General features: G+C 38.2%; 1 protein-coding gene across 3 annotated transcripts in view; it reads right to left on the bottom strand.

Annotated features, from left to right (window-relative positions):
* Nucleotides 1-17,456, bottom strand: part of LOC146510191 (glucocorticoid receptor-like) — a 68,782-nt gene that overhangs the window by 4,868 nt on the left and 46,458 nt on the right. The window contains exons 4-10 of one of the 3 annotated variants that reach the window (XM_085175456.1): nucleotides 16,575-16,601; nucleotides 12,452-12,568; nucleotides 9,461-9,514; nucleotides 8,733-9,005; nucleotides 6,411-6,555; nucleotides 4,533-4,663; nucleotides 162-319 (exon numbers count right to left, since the gene is read on the bottom strand). In XM_085175456.1, coding sequence (XP_085031582.1) covers nucleotides 162-319; nucleotides 4,533-4,663; nucleotides 6,411-6,555; nucleotides 8,733-9,005; nucleotides 9,461-9,514; nucleotides 12,452-12,568; nucleotides 16,575-16,601 — 905 coding nt within the window. The remainder of the gene's footprint in view (nucleotides 1-161; nucleotides 320-4,532; nucleotides 4,664-6,410; nucleotides 6,556-8,732; nucleotides 9,006-9,460; nucleotides 9,515-12,451; nucleotides 12,569-16,574; nucleotides 16,602-17,456) is intronic. The other 2 variants (XM_085175457.1, XM_085175458.1) reach the window with 2 other exon arrangements.

Genomic DNA, 17,456 nt, shown 5'->3' with positions numbered 1-17,456 from the left:
TCATGCACTACACAGAATAAGAGTGTATTCTTTAGGTGGAAAAGACCTGGCTGGTATTAAAAAAAACAAAGAAAGCCAATCTACGGGATAAATATCAAGAAAATGCTATATGAAACAAAGTAGCATAAAAACACTTAAACATGTGTGTGTGTTTCACTTGCCTCCTGCATGGAGTCAAGAAGCTTAGTTAGCTGGTAGAAGCGTTGCCAGTTCTGACTAGGGTTCTCCTCTCTCTTGACGATGGCTTTTCCCAGCTCCTTGATATAGGTCATCCTGATCTCATCAAAAACTGCTTGACTCTTCAGGCCATCTTTTGGTACTACACACACACAGAGACAGAGAATACAACACAGAGCGATATATCAGTATCATTTAAAAAAAAATAAAAATAAGATTTTTTCCCATGTTCATTTGAAGCTGGTAAGCTTCAAGGACACTGTTGCTCTGTTAGGCTAGTGGTTAACATAGGAAGGGGTTCTGAAGGTATAAATAAAAAAAACAAAAAAAACCACACAATTTATCTTAATCAGGTCTGTGTCTGCTGTTCGTGCGGCAAAAAGAGTTAGGGGAGAAGTTTGCATTCAGACACAAATGATCAACACTCTTCTGGATCAGAGAAGACTGACAACAGAGTATATTTTTCATTTCATCAGGTGCCAAATGTTTTCAGTTGCTTAAAGGTCTGAACTACAGGCAGGCTTTGCTACTATGAAGCCATGCTTTTTAACAGCTGATGTGTAGGATTGTCTTGCTGAAATATGCCAACCTTGCCTGTAAAAGAGGTTATCTGGATGGAACCCCCCCCCCCCATACCATCAGAGATGCAGGTTGGGAACTGAGTTCTGATGACAAACAGGATGGTCTCCAATTTTCCAAAAAGAACTTCAAACCACAGAACAGTTTCCACTTTTCCTCAGTCCATTTTAAATAAACTTTAGTCCTGAGAAGATGACAGCGCTTCTGGATCATGATCACACACATCGCTTCCTTTTTGCATGATGGAGCGTTAACTTGCATTTGCGGATGGCTCAGTGAACTGTATTGACAGACAGCGATTTCTGGAAGTGTTCCTGTGCCCATGCGATGATTTCCATGACATAATTTAGCCGCTTTTTAATGCAGTGCTGCCTGAGGGGCCAAAGATCAGAGGCATTCAATATTGATTTTTGGCCTTGTCCCTTGCACATGTATTGTAGATAATGAGATTCTATGAGATATCCAACAGTCTTTGCAATTTTACATTGCGGAACATTTTCCTAAAATTATTCCACAATTTGTAGACAAAGTCTTTAGCAGACTGGTGAACATCTACTTTTCTTTACTTCTGAGAAACTCTGCCTCTCTAACATGCTCTTTTTATTCCCAGTCATGGTACTAAGCTGTTGTAGCTGTTGCTGCCAACAAATTCAAAATGACCTTATTTTATTTATTGGTAAAAAAAAAAAAAGAGTATGTTTTCTGTGTACTGTTATGAATGAAATACAGATTTATGAGATTTGAAAATAATTGCAGTTTGCTTAAAATGTTCCAAAGCTTTGGAATTGGGGTTAAAGGTAGTACCAGCTGCTGTGCAAAGTGTCACTTTAGCTTTTTAAATCAGGACATTTGAATACCCTTCAAAATGATTCTCTGCGTTTAACTGATATATTAAAGGGGACACACTGAGGACTTTCGCTGTGCCGGTCACTGCTGAAAAGCAAAAACTGCAAACTTGAAAAGCAATACAGTTGTATCAGCACATTGTGGACTCTTGTCAGTCTGGTGTCAGGCAGTGAGCCGCACAGTTTAACAGTGACTTGCAGTGATTGTGCTAGGCAACAATAGCATTGCAAACCCATTAAACAACTTGTGTTTTCTTATTCTATGGCCGATAAATTCTTTATTGAGTTATTTATGTTTTGTGGAGCTTTCACGCTGCTGAGCATTCTCTATTTTCTCTATTTAACTAAATATGACAGTATATCAAATAGTCTTAAAAGTGACTTGAAATTCCATATAATGTGTGCGAGAATGGATAAAAACAGCTCAAACCAAAGTTGTCCCATCTAATAGTATTTCCATCCCCGAGGGAAACGGATGGAAATCGCTCTAAAGTACAAAAATGCAGCCGGTGCACAGTATGGAAATGTAATTTCCTCTGCATAACAAGCTAATTGCTTCTGAAGTGCATCCTCTTCTTCGCCATTCTCTGAGAATAATGCTCTCCATCACAGACAAGAAAATTTGAAATAAGTGGGAAAGGTCTGATTTAGTGATACTGTTTCCCTGTGTAGTATTTAGGGTTAGGTTACTGATTGGTAACCCACAGCTCTCATTATTTGACCTCTTCAAACATTAAATAAAGAGAAGCCTGATGAACACTGCCTATTTGAGTCTGTCCTTTAACAGCCTTTACTAATTTATACACAGCAAATAAAATGCAGTTGGAATAAATTTACAATTTGTAAAAATGTCTTCTGAATCCAATTTTAGCTAAACTAAATTGTTAAAAAAAAGAAAATTAGTTTTTTTTTTTTTTTTAATAATGTGCTTTCACTGGACAATCGTAGATAAAAGAAGATTAAACAGCAGTAATAAAAAAAGCTAACTGTTTTTATTCAGTGAGATAAGAAACACAAAAGTTATACTAATTCAACTCTCAGTGGACCCTCTGGTACGGAAATTAAATGACTCTCTACCAAGGTAAGATATGTGAAAGGACTGCACTTTCACAGAGCAGTAACATTTAACAGAAGGCACCTAAAAGAAAATATCACATTGTTACATCGCAGATTGGTGAAGAATGTCAAAAGAACATCAAACTTGCATATTTTGATAGTAACAGTAACACCCGGTCTTTTCTGTGGCATTTTGAATTCATGTGTCCTTCTAAAAGGAAATGGCTCCGTGTTCGATCGCTGAATTTCAGAACTGAAGGAGACCCCTGAAAGTAAACACTTAAGATACACTTTAAACCAAACAATGAAGTTAAAGAAAATGCAAGACAAGTGCTTGAAATGGTTTAAGGTACATAGCACCCTGTGAACGTAAAGTGAAATAAAGGTCCAGCGAGCACTGACAGACACACATAATAATGCATCTACAGAACAAAACATCTACTGTGCTTTTGTCAGCAGACTGGGTTTAAATTATTGCAGACAGGAATGTTACTGTTCTGCCGTTATGCTTCTGACAGTGTAGACACTTGCGGCATGCTTACCATTTGCTGCTGTCAGCAGTTATTTTAAACAGGATCTTTAAACTGCAGTATTAAAACATACAACCACCGGCCACTTCATTAGGTACACAAGTTTATCTGCTTGTAATGCAAATATCTAACCAGCCAATCATATAGCAGCAACCCAATGCATTTACATATGTAGATGACCTGCTGAAGGTTCAAACTGAGCATCAGAATTGGGAGAAAAAAGGTGATCCAAGTGCACACGGGCTGATCTGAATATTTCACAAACCGGTGATCTGCTAGGATGTTTCTGTTATATGGTTTACAGAGAGTGATTGAAAAAAGGAGAAAATATTTAGTGAGTGACAGTTCCCTTGGCAAAAATTCCTCGCTGATGACACAGGTCAGAGGAGAATGGCCAGATTGCGCCGATAGGAAGACAAAAGTAACTCAATTAGCCCTCATTACAGGCAAAGTGTGCAGATGAGCATCTCTGAATGGACAACACATCAAACCTTGGAAGCAGATGAGCTACAGCAGTAGAAGACTACACAAAGTGCCACTCCTGTTGGCTAAGAAAAGGATACTGAGGCTGCAATTTGCATGGGCAATAGAAGACTGGAAAAGTACTGCCTGGTCTGATGAGCCTCGATTTTCTATTTCAAAATTTAGTGTAAACAACAAGTCAGCATGGATACACCCTATCTTGTATCAGTGGTAGAAGTTAGAGGATATTTTCTTGGCCCAATTGGCAACTTAGTACCAACTGATCATTATTTAAACACCACAGCATACCTGAGTATTGTTGCTGACCATGCCAATCCCTTAATGACCATATTATGATCAATCCTGATAGCTACTTCCAGCAGGACAACATGCCATGTCACAAATATCAGATGATCTCAAATGGGTTTCTTGAATTTGACAGTGAGTTCACTGTATTCAAATAGCCTTAACAGTCATCAATCTCAAGCCAAAAGAGCACCTTTGGGATGCGGTGGAACAGGAGGTTTGCCTCATGGATGTGCAGCTGACAAATCTAAAGCAACTGCGTGATGCTATCATGCCAATATGGACCAAAACCTCTGAGGAATGTTTCCAGCACCCTGTTGAATCTTTGCCACAAAGGCGATGCATTACTGATAAGTAATGAAATTTGTGGCCTTTAGCAGCAGCAATCAAAATCCTCTGTGCATTTATCAAGAGGAACATGACCAGAACAGCCCTACTGTGACAAACTGCAAGGAAATGGAAAAAAGCTGCAGCTGTATAACACAGTAGATACAATAAAAAGTGATTTTTCCAGTCCAGCAGAGAGACTTTTGAAAAACACTGCTGTCATTTTTCTAAGTGAATTGTGTTCCATTACCTGTACTGAGCAGTAACAGCACCTTCATGCACAGGTACTCTTCATAGGACACCTGCAGTCTGACAAACTCATTACAGATCTTCAGCATCTGCTCGCACTGGTCAGTCATGAAGGGCAGCTTCATGCGATCTCTGTGAGAGGAGAGGAAATGTAGAGCAGGTGAAGACAAGAAACAGAAGAAAACAGAATTAAAAGAGACACACAGGTTAGAGTTGGAGCTGTTTCACTCATGCTGTTATTCAATTCCCAATAAATAGCCCTGGCAGGGATCTGCTACATCCTTGCAGGAGAAATACAGACTCTAAAATCAGTCATGATGGATTTTCACACCTCACTTCCACTAACACACGGCCCACATTACTTTTTTTCTTAGAAAATCAATACAGCACATTCTCCTGATACATAGCCTTGGGCTGAGCACTGTCTACTCTTTCTGACCAACTGCAGTGCCATCGGCAATGACTCCTTCACATTTCATATCTATTTTTTACTCCTCTCTGGAGTTTTTGGACGCGACTCTTCACAGATTAGGACTTTCTTTCTAACCATTTTCAATAAAAAGGTTGAGCTGTTTGCAAGATGTCGATGTTTTTAGCACTGTTTACAAATGTAGAACAACTGGATGGGTCTTTCAGAAATCCCAGCAGCTATTTAAATAGCTTAATAGTTCAGTTCTATTTACCTGAATTTGCTTTCTACTGTAAGAAAGAAAACCCCAACAATCATATGATCCCCTATGAGCAAGCAATAGTGGGAGGGAAGAGCTCCCTATTAACAGGAAGAGACCAGACTCAGGGAGGGGTAGTCACTTGCTGTTATAAATAAATGGCAAAAAAAAAAATGTGGCTATGTAATCAACATACTGCAGTCTAACCTGAGCCCTGCCTCTGTGGCATAGAAAATTATTTACAGTATAGTTCATAATGCAGTTGTTCCTGTATTTTTTTGAATTACCTGAGTAGTGTAACTCTTGAAGTGTTTACAGACTATTATTACAGATATTTGATTCCTTACACTTTATTTTTTTCTAGCCTCCCTAGTCATTGTCTCTTGTATATGATTTCCTATTTAGTTACTTCCTGTTTTATTTTATTAGTCCCCATGTGCTTTGATATTAGTTTTATCTCCTTTTATGTCTCCGTTTATCGGTTTATGTCTTAATTAGTTTCAGCCGTGTCTTGTTACCCTGGTGTTTCCACTCTTCCTGATTAACTCCTGTGTATATTAAAAACCTCAGTTTGTATTTGTTCCTTGTTGAGTCATACCGTGTTCCTGGGCGTGCTATCTGCAGGATTAATGGTTTTAAATATTTACTATTATTTTTATTTTTCCCCCTTTTTCGGCATTGCTTTAATCAAGGTTTTTTGTGTTTATGAAGTTTGCCTCAGAAAAAGTGCATTTGGACCAGGAACCTGCGAACCGTGGCAATAATAGCTGATGCACTGGCCTAGCTTATTTATTCATGGGGCCTTTTTGTTGCTTCTGAAAATTAGGTGAGAAGGTCAGTCCTGGGCTCATGTCTGCTTCTTAAGAAGATTAAGAAACTGGATGAAGTGTTAAGCAGCCTACACAGCTTGACGATCAGCAAAAACTAGCGAACACCCTTTCCCACGTCCCTCATAATAAAACACAGAACTGGAGTTTAGATTTCAGCAAAAACTATAACCATATTCTCATTGTTGGACAGCAAATTCTTATTTACATGTGACTTTATCCCTCAGCCTTCTCACCTGATTTCTATACTGAGTCACAAAGCTGAGTCACAGATAAATGGTTAACTTTTGTAAGTCAAATGATGAAGTGAGACTAACACCGTGAAATGAGCAAATGGAAAAACAAAACTGCTCAAATATTAGAACAGCTGTGATTGTTACCCACTTGTTGATGACAAGATCAGGGGCGAAACAAAGCATGCTGCCATTACACTGCTCGTATGACCTCCAGCCAAGACTGAAAGACATGAGAAAGAGCCAGGAGCACTGCAGCAGAGTCATCTGGTCATCAAGGTGCAGATTGCGGAAGCCTATGGACGTAAAAAGACTGTTAGAACAACTAAAACCAGATAAACAGAAGTTCATAAAACAACCACAATAACAATTTCAAAGATGCAACATCAAAAAGAGACACCAAATACTGTCTGTGATTTTTTCTCTCTCTAGGACTGACGGTCTTCAAAACAAAGCAAGCTATGAGGTTATTACAAATGTGCTTATATGTAAGCAGATATGATTGCATATGTTTCAGGTGATAGTCATTAGTTGTGCATACTTTTAAAACAGCAGTGCAGAATATTTTCATGTTTTCATTTCAGAGAATACAGACATTAAAGACAAGCGGAAGTAATTGCTCAACTCTTTTATTAAAACTACCACACAAGAGCTAAGAAATACTAGAAATGGACCATACAGTTAACTGGATATTTAAATTGAGTTGCTGTTCAGTTGTTTCTGCTCTCAAAACAATAAAAGTTGAACTGCACATTAAGTCCTTTCATTTTCTGTTTCCTTGAAATATGGCTCAGCTATGTGAGACCCCTCCTCCTCCTTTTAGTGTTTCTCCTCTCGATCGACTTGCCAGTTCTGGACATCACATATATAAGATTTAAAACCAGATTTTCTCTTCATTTTCCCCCTTGTCATATAAAGAGAAATTACAAAAACATAAGCCAATGTTATGGTTTTCTGGCAGATTTCTCAGGAGCAGAAATACAGGCAACTCCTTGGACTGATTAGCAGGTCATGTGTTTTCTTTTCTCATAAGTTGAAACTAGCACGAGTGGTTGGAGTTTCAAATTCATTTTGTTTCCATTTTTGTTTTGGTGGAATGGAAACGGCGTAGGAATAAAACCCAGCAATTATCGTATTTTCTTGACATTTAAACCATGAATTTAAGTTATATTGACAACAATAAAATTTAAGTATATCCATTTATGTGCTGAATCCTATGTTTTGGTGTAGTGTCTTGCTCCACTTAGAGCAAAAGAGTCCCCAAACATGGCAAAGAAAGTTTTTTCCAATTCTCATTTTCCATGCATTTCATCATTCACAAATAAATAGTACAAAGATACATTCTATATGTGTGGATCTTATATCATGGACTGGTAGTTTTCTGTCAAATCTATAGTTACAAGCACATTCCCCTTGTTAATATACAAATTATTGTGTATAAGCTGCATTTTTAGCAGTGGCATATTTCCCTTTGGTATCAAGGGGTGCACACGTGTGTTCAGTACCACTGCAATGCACGAACTACATGTGCTGCTCTTGAGCTCTCGTGACAAGCTTCAAAAACAATGCAGTGATCCCCAAAATGTAAGAGTTAATGAGTTATTAACATCGGTCATGACCTTGTGCTAGGCTTCTAAAAACTCTGGCCATGAGATACAATTACTCCTCCATCTGTAATTATGGATTCAGCCATTAAAAAGGTGACATGACATTGGTAACTAAACAACTGTTTAAAAAAAAAAAAAAGGAACGAGGAAAGAGGAATAAAAAAAAATAAATCAAAAATTTACCTTTTGTGCAGTCTGAAATGAGATGCATTAAACACTTCCTTATTGGTCACCCTACCATTAGGATGACACCCAGCTGGCTACTGAACTGAGCCACAACTGCACTTTCGCTCGTTATCTGCTTTTTATGACAACACTCAGACAAATAAAGGCTGTGGTCTTAACCAGAAGAGCACTACAGAAGTATGTACTGCTGAAACACTCGCAAACTACTCACCAGGTAGTAGCGAAACTGAGAAGTGCAATACAAACCATAATAAGAGAACATATGCCTTCAAAGTAAAAGTACTGCCTTTTGTGCTATTAGCAATCTACTTGCGACAATGTTTTCGGTATAGTGGCATATGCTTCTTTGTGACCAATTTCATGCTAACCAGTGCTGGAAACTCGTCCCCCATTTTTTAAAATAACAACTGGAGGTAGCCACATTGTTGTTGGTCAGTCTATAGGCCTATATGACTAAGGCCTAAGTGGGGACGTACGACTGAGGCAACTTCCTTAACTGGCATCATGTGTTAAAAGAAATAGACAAGTGAAAGTGGATGTAGTTGTTTTTCATCATCGACTTGAGACCCATTAGTTCAACTTTCTAGATGGATTTACCACCAGTGATGGAGTCTGTTTGAGCAAGTCTGTGCATATAAACTAAACCAAAGGAAATCCATGGTAAAGAGCTTTTCTGTTACCTGGTAGTGACTTGGCCCACTTGACTGCAGAGACAACCTGCTGTCCCCCTAGCCTGTTGAGAGTAGACATGAGCCGTGATGAAGTATCTGGCAGTGTGCTGTCATAGCCCGAGTAGATGATCTCTGGTTCTATGGCCTTCAGTATGGACAGCATGGTCGGCACGAGTTGGGGCATGCTCCTGGGTACGACTGGAACAGGCATGTTGCTAATGGTGGGCTCTGATGCCCCAGCCCGGTGCACTTTCATCTTGATCATCTTTTTGTTTTTCCTTGCTGTGAGGTGAGACATAGCAATAAAAGAGAGGTACAGAAAAAAAAATCTGAAGATGCTTCAATAAAATAAATTGTTCACAAGCATTGCGTTTTCTGCAATCAAAAAAGTCAGCAATTCTATGCATAAAAAGCATAATCTCTACCTCATTTTACCTCATTTCAGGCTGACTGGCTAATTTTGACCTTTCAAGTTCCATCTCCTTTCTAGGCACTGCTATTGTTTTTAGATCGCTTTCGGAAAATCCTTCACCGTGCAGCTCAAAGATCAGTTATGACTCCAAGAACAAATGGGTTTTTTTCTTGGAAGAGTGTGCAGTGTCCAAGACTGAACATCAGTTCAAGAGCCAAAAATATTGAGCTCAAATGGTCTCTGCTCTCGTACATGCCCTTTGTGTGCTCAGCTGCAATATGTAATAGGTAGTATTTTTGCCACATAAACACAATTTTTGCCACACCTGCAGTTCTTCTGCAGATGTCAGATTGGACTCTCCGGAAGATTGTCCTCACAACTAAAAAATAATGCAAGATAAAGGCTCGTGATTTTGACGAATTGGAGACCCAATGGGTATTGCAGACATACTTCTAGGAACAACAGCATCTCTGGAAGAGATCCAGACATGCACAAGGAGCAAACCCTGGACGGAAGGGTTGCTTCTCCATGGGCTGGGCAATGTAAAAAACATATACAGTCAGTGAAACTAGAACTATAAAAACAATTGAAATAAACTGATCTGACCAAATTATCTGGCTCTAGAAACACACAGAATACAAAAAAGTTACTTTGTGACATAAAGACAGGCTATTATGTCCTGAAGTGAATAATCAACTCAAAATTAGCTTTCACTGTTTTACTGCACAGTGTAATTAACCTAGAAAAATCAACATTGTAATGCATCCATGTACTGTATAAACACTTCTATATTCCCAGTTACCGCTAATAAGTTATTTAAGTTACACGCTTGTTTCACCCCACCTTACAACATGGATGAAGAAATGGATGAGTTTTAACAAACCAGTTAAAAAGATCAGGAGAGTGCCACATGCTGGTCTCTGCCCAGCAAATAGTTACAAAATCACAAAAAGAATTCCATTTATGAGGATATATGACTTAACAGTGGATTTTTCTTGTTGCTTTTTTTGTTTTGCAGCTTCTCTCCATCAGTGTGACATCAGTGAAACAACAGAAATGGCAAATTGCTGTGTTTTTTGCCCACAACTGTACATTATCTAAGCCTCATTTGAACATTTTCTGCTACTAAATGTACAAAACGTCAGACTTTGAGAGGATACCATGAAAAAACATGTTTTTCCTACTCTACCTTTTTTAATTTCCTCTCTTGGTGTTTCTATGGCAACTAAGAGCCTTTCTGCTGGGAGTCTGTCTGCTGATGCGCTGACTTCCATCAAATCCCTCTCTCTGTCTTTGTTCCTCTCACTCTCTGTTTGTGAACCTACCTTCACCCTGTGACCAAAACGGCACTTTTAACATGTAATCTCACTCAACGCTGATTCATACAAACTAGTAACAGCAATTTCATTCCCCTTAGGGAGCATCAAGCGGAAACAGCACAACAAGCAGGTTCTTGGTTATAAAGCTGTTGTTTTGTTTACAACCTGTTGCTTCCCATGTCCATCTTCCTTAACCCTGTCACAACCTAACTTTGCACTATGTCCTAAACTTCAACTAGATCAAGTAGAAAAATGTGAAAAATCATCAGGTAATAGAAGTTTTGGAGGCTTGGACTTAGTAGTGAATTAAGCAGTGATCAGTGTGAACCATATAGAACCATAAAGGCCATCAGGCCATATTTAATGAATTTGTTTTTTTCCTTTGTTCTTCCTTTATTTTTATACTAAACTACTAATCTCATCTGTAATCTAAAATGTTCTTTACATAGTCAGTAATCTGTCATTTAGCTCAATTTTAAAGCTAAAATAAAAGAATGATAGTTTACCTATTTTGGGGGATAAATTTCTGTGTCATTGGATTTATAACAAATTTAAAGTGAAATAAACTACTGTGCAAAAGTTTCAAGCCACTCCAATTTATTTATATCTTGCTAAAAAAAATGGGAAATAAGTGCAGCAATTTATTGAAATGTGTGCAAACCTAACTGGAAAACCTGGATTTAAGGCAAAAATAGAGGCAATATATGGTTTAACCACCTTTACTTTTCACCACAGCTTTCTTGTAATTAAAGTACTCAAAGTTATTTGGATGCTGACTGCTTTTTTTCCCTTTCTACCAGAATAATCACACACTGGTTCAATAATGTTGAGGTCTGGTCTCTTTAGACCAATCCATGAGTGTTTCAGTTTGTGTTTTTCATTTTTTATACGCTTTTATTGTACTGGCAGTGTGCTTGGGATCCTTGCTGCACTAAAAAATTTAGCTGTTGCTAATGAGATGCTTTCCAAATGGTATTGCATGGCTAATCGAAATCTGACGCTACTTCTGTGTTTACAATTTCATCATTGACTTATTGTCAAAGATTTTATGTCCAGTTTTTGTGTAATTTGGCCTCAGTTTACCTCAGTTTTTTTTTCTGTGATTTCCATTCTTTATGAATGATTTCATGGCAACCACTCTTTCACTGAGACCACACTGCTAGAATGCGCCTTTCTTATCTGTTGTTACATCTCTGTATCACTGGCTTCCTTTTACTAAGTAATGTGATTGTTTGTTTTTGCAATCAGAGTTATATGTGCAAGCTCCTTATCCTGATTGGTGTTTCCACTTGGCTCATATTCACTAGATCATCTGGAATTATACTGCCCAGACCAGCGTTTCTTTAAATGAACCAGTGCAAGTAGAACATGGACATCCAAGGAGAAAGTGTGACACTAAGTGAAATTAATACTTGAAGGGAAAATTAGGTTACTGGTACAATTAATTTCATTAAATGAACCAATTTGGATCAGTTTTTATTAATGATTGATTACAAATTGTGTGCGACATGAACTTTTTTCAGCTTCTGAAGCTGGGGCTTCCCGAAAAACTTTAAGAACCACTGCCCTAAACTAAAGCTGCTCACACTGAATCACAGCTGCCCTGAATGACAAATTGGCTGCACTTTGAAGCAGCTGCAGGGATTACTGCTGCAGTTTGGCTGTGGCGCTGGTCTAGTCATGGTGGAAGCCAAGATGAAAGAAGAGCAGTCAATATTATAGGCTGAACATAAGCCAAGTGGAAGCACCAATCAGCAACAAGCCCTTGCACATACAGATGAGAGTCCAAGAACAGAGTAATTCACACTTTAAGAGCAGAACTGCAACATCCACCTTTGTGTGAATGATCCAATCAAAGCCCTGCTGGAAATATAACCAGCACAGGTACTTTACTTTACTTCACAATATTGCACATAAGACAAGATAAAGATACCCAGTCTTTCATTAAAGCATTGAATGTTGGCTGGACTCATTTAAAGATGGGTCTGATCATTTACCTTCCAAGTTCATTCCAGCTTGAAGACATTTTCTGAAGCGGCAGGCTGGACAGTTCTTCCTGCGGATCTTATCAATGATGCAGTCATTTCTCCCTGCACACAGGTAGTTGTGCTGGCCTGTAAATAGAAGAAGGAGAAGAAGGAGGGGGAAAAGAAGACATTAGCTAGCAAAGAATGTTTGAGAAGGATTAGCACGAGCAATATCTATGACCACACTAATCACCTGTTGATTCTACAGTAAGCCTAACAGGCTTGTGGGATCCCTTTGGTGTTAACAGCTTCACTTCCACAACTATGCACTTAGACTAGACGACAAAATCCACGCCATTGGTCTTTGAGAGTAACGCACAGTCCATATTATCGACATTCCTATTATGGAGCATGCACCAGATTATAAAACAGGTCCACATTTGATTATAGAGCATGGATACTTTTGATTTCTTAATAATCCTTTGTTACACAAGAAGGAACAGTTGACTTGTGACCACAATGAGGAAGTCATGTGAAGTCAATCACCACCTAAACTACTTTGTTTTTTGTTTTTTTGTTTTTTTTTTTGGGGGGGGGGGGGGGGGGGCGATATTTGCAAGCAATAGTTTGTTGTTAAAGAATTATGAATGCATATATAATTCTATACTTTACAGATGTGCACAACTAGTCCTTGGTTGCACTGAAACTTCTTACTTGTTTAATGTTTGTAAATTCATTGAAGACATATTAAATGCTTTCATATTGTGGTAGTATGTCTTACGACAGAGCAGCTTTGAACCTTATTCTCTGCACTTTTCTATAAAGCACATTTTGGCCTGGTTGTTACCAATTCTCTTAGCTTTGTTATCTTTGGTTAAAATACTTTAATTACAATATCTTGTATTTTTTCAAATAAAAGATAATATTTCAATCCGGATACGCATGAGTCTCAGAGATGATGACATGTCAAAGCACTAAGTTGCTTTGTTTCTTGCGCGTTCTTTTTGCTTATTAAAATTTGCCCCAAAATGATCCTCATTGCAAGTGTACAGTGGAAGGACAAACATGCCTGAGGATGAATTTGGCATTTCGTACATTAACATTGCTTCTTGAACACTTTCAAGATCACAATCTGCAGCATTTTGTCAATATAATTGTCAGGTCTGTATTTTTAGCTGTGAAAGGCCTCACTAAATCATTGGGCTGTTGCTCAATATTTTATGGGCTATGCTTGAAAATCTATTTTATGTCTCAGTTATGTAGTCTTGAGCGTTTTTGTTCCAGTGCATATAACACTTATACGACCTGGAAGCATCAGATTAACCACTTTCCTTCTAGCAACAGATATGCTTTTTATTTTTGTGATGACTATTCAGTAGATAACCTATGCTGTGGAATTGGTCATAGTTTAAAGTTTCACTGTGACACTTCTTTGAAATAAAAATGGGATGATTAACTAGAAGTGTCTTTGATTTTCCCCATATGAGTAACTAACCCAACCAAGAATTTCTAGTTGACATCTGCCAGAGCAAAGGATTCACAATTTTTTCACCACTTCCTTCAGTTACTAGCCACTGTCAATTGAAAGTCAGCACATTTCTATATTTCATTTCTACTGGCTTTACATAGAAGTCTGCTTTTCTCACAGTTGGAATTGTGAACTGCTTATACATAGGACACACTATAAAATGCACAAATCACAAATTAGAAGAGTTAAAAAAATATCAGGAATGCAGGCTACTTTTTCGACTTTGTGTTTACTCACTGGATTTGTGCTGCAAAGCACCAAGCGTCAGACTATAGTCTGCTCCAGCTCTGCAACACAAAAACATCCCTCCTCTATCATTTGTGGTGTTCTTGTAAAAAAATTGTTTGATAAGTTCATCCTATCTTATCAAACGAATATGTCCGTTCTGTGCGATTGAATTTCTACATTGTAGCTTACTATGATGGGGAACGGTGAAAAGCCTAGTTATTAGTCACTCGTGTTATAATAGCATTACTCATCATTGTGTAATGGCTGTTCTACACATTATAACGAGTGGCAAAAGCAGAGGATTCAATAAATAGTCTTTTCCTGTTACTGAAACTCATTATAATAGATGATACAACAAACTCTCCAGAAACCATTCATTCATTTTTTTTATAGACCCACTGAAAACCCGCATGATTGCAGAAAAACTCACTGACTGTATAACAAAGTCACCAGCGTCAGTATTCCCCCTAGGGTGGAGGATGAACACTGATCTCCTAATCTACCCTGATCTTTGAAATGTAATGCTTTTGATGCTTTTTGACCTAAAGGGCATTTAATTATACTGCTGGAGACATGTAATAAAATGGAAGAGCAATATTGCACAGTGTGTGACAACTTAAATTTCGTGGGCACTTAAAAAGGAAAGGAACACTATATAAATATGAAAAGAAGCACAAAGAATCATATTATTCAATTGACAACATAACAAATAGTACGTGCCTTTGTATACAGCAAAGCTTATCCAGTGCTGTTTTCTTGCATATTTGACACATGTTTCAGGTCATAAAACAAATTTGAATATTAGATAAAGACAAGCAAAGTAAGTATAAAGTAAGTAAGTATAAAATGGTGCTTTTAAATGATGATCTAAGCCTCCCTGTCCCTTTGTGAATAACTAATTGCCCCCTAAACCTAATAACTGGTTGTGCCACTGTTGGCATCAAGAGCTCCAATCAAGTGTTTAACTGTCATTGAGCCTTTTACATTACTGTGGAGGAATTTTGGCCCACTCTTCTTTGTGGAATTGTTTTAATTCAGCCACACTGGAGGGTTTTCAAGCATGAATGACCTGTTTTAAGGTAATGCCAAATTATCTCAACCTGATTGAAATCCAGAGCCTTAACTAGGCTTAATGAAGCTCTGCTAACTATGATATTCCCTCTCTATTTACAAGTAACTTCTTTACAACAGTAGCATCCTGCTGGTCCACGAGTGGGCAGCTCATACTGTGAAGAATGAGCAGCAGGAAGGGTTTGGTTTGCATTAACAAGGAATGAACATGGCTGAAAATGATCTGTAAACGGTAAAATATGTTCACAGATATGGTTGTACAAACAGGGATGCATACAGAAGCTACAGTGATCCAGGCAGAAGCTGAAAAAGAACCGAAGCTTAAACAGAGTCATTTTTCCCTGCCTGCCAGCACATACACAGAGAAAATTAGCACAAAAAGCAGGGATCAGCGCTGCTACATTGCATATTACAGGTGGCGAAACTAATCCAGATGTCCACATAGAAATCATGATAAACGCGCTACGAAACCCAGTAATAATCATAATATTCCACAATAAAAATTGGTGGTGTGATGACAAGATTGGAGCTGCATGTTGCAGCCGTCGCTGATATCACAGAGAGTCATTGCAAACAACGGCGTAAACAGCCATCTGTAGTGTCAAAAGTGCCAACTGAATCCCACTGGTATTCTCCCTCCCTTATCCTGCCCTAATCTGCTAACAAGGGTCTGGCACGACCCATCAGCAGTGGATGGTGAAGCCCGTAGCTGAGTTTGTAACCAATACTGGCATACAGGGTTAGTGGTTGGCACTGAAGTCAGAGTCAGGAGGTCCTGAGCTTAAACGTGACCAGTGGAAGGGAATCCACTTTTTGATTCTGTAAAGGTAAACCGCCAAATGTTTAGTATTTCATAATTCGCTTCGTAATTAACAGAAGGAAAAATGTAACTACAGGGGTGGCAAAGGTTTCATTTCTCATGTCAGATCTCAGGAAGTAATGTGTGTTAAGTGTTGAAAAAACAGACCTAACTGGAGACAGCATGTGATTGCGTTTAGATCTATCATCGTAGAGGAAGATAAGATGAGGGGCATTCCAGACAGAAAATGAAGAGTGCAAAAATCATTCACAGGCAATTTATGCTGATTTAAATGACCAAATCATTACATTTGCATGCATTAACAGATAGTTGGCAGAACAGGCTATGTATGTTTCTAGGCAGATTGATCAGTGCTGAAAAAGTACAGGGGACATGGACAAATCATGAATGCTAAAATTTCCATCATCGTCATCATCATCATCATCAAAATAATAATCATTATTATTACTATCATTATTATTATTATTATTATTATTATTATTATTATTAAAAGTGTATTTATTTACCATCTGTGTTTTGTCGTGCTCTCCATCCTTCCCCATAGAGACAATGACCAGAGAAGGAAGAGGGGGAGAGAAAAACAAAAATGACAGGTATGACTTTCTCATTATTACTGTAGGCAGTGAAATTGCACTTCATATCGAATGCTTGGCAGTTACACCAGCACTGCATAACAAATACCGACATGCTGGATAACCGTTAATCATAATCTTAGTATACCATAGAAGTAAATATCGTAGATATCAGGATATAATTCAGGGCATACCAAGGGTTCTTGTTTACAGTTTCAGTCTATCTGTATCAGTTTGTCTGATACTTTTTTCCCTTTTCTATGTTGGAGACTGCGAAATGTTTCTATAATAAATTCCATTAAAAACCGGCCCAGTTAATCCTTAACTGCTGCAGAAGTCAAATAATCCATCTACACCGTGTCCCCAAATATTCAGAGTAAAGATTTCCCTAAAGCAAGTCTGATCGCGAGGTATTCTTTCACCAGCAACGCATAGAAATGAAAGAAAAGGACAGGGCTATGTTAACTGATACCTGAAATTAAGTGAGTCATTTCTGTGCATCTTCAGTAAGTTTGGCCAATGATAAATTGAAGTTGATGTCTTAGGGTTAGGGTTAGTCGCTAATAATAACTTAAAATACACCTCAGAAAACCCTGTCTAAGCAACCTGTAACACATCTGCAGAGGCAGCTTGTAGAAAGAAAGGGGATGGAAAGAGAGAAGAAGAGAAGCTCAGGGAGGAATGCATGACAGTAAAAGCATTTAATGCAAAATACGGTTTGTCAAATGCATTCTTGCCCTTCCCTCCAAAGCATTCTGACACACAAAGCATTTAGAGATAAATATGCACATTGAAGTACATATGTAGATAACCGTT

This window comes from Neolamprologus multifasciatus, chromosome 10 (assembly GCF_963576455.1).
Source record: "Neolamprologus multifasciatus chromosome 10, fNeoMul1.2, whole genome shotgun sequence".
NCBI lineage: Eukaryota > Metazoa > Chordata > Actinopteri > Cichliformes > Cichlidae > Neolamprologus > Neolamprologus multifasciatus.
The sequence above is the reverse complement of the archived record's forward strand: the minus strand, read 5'-3'. Positions and strand labels throughout refer to the sequence as shown.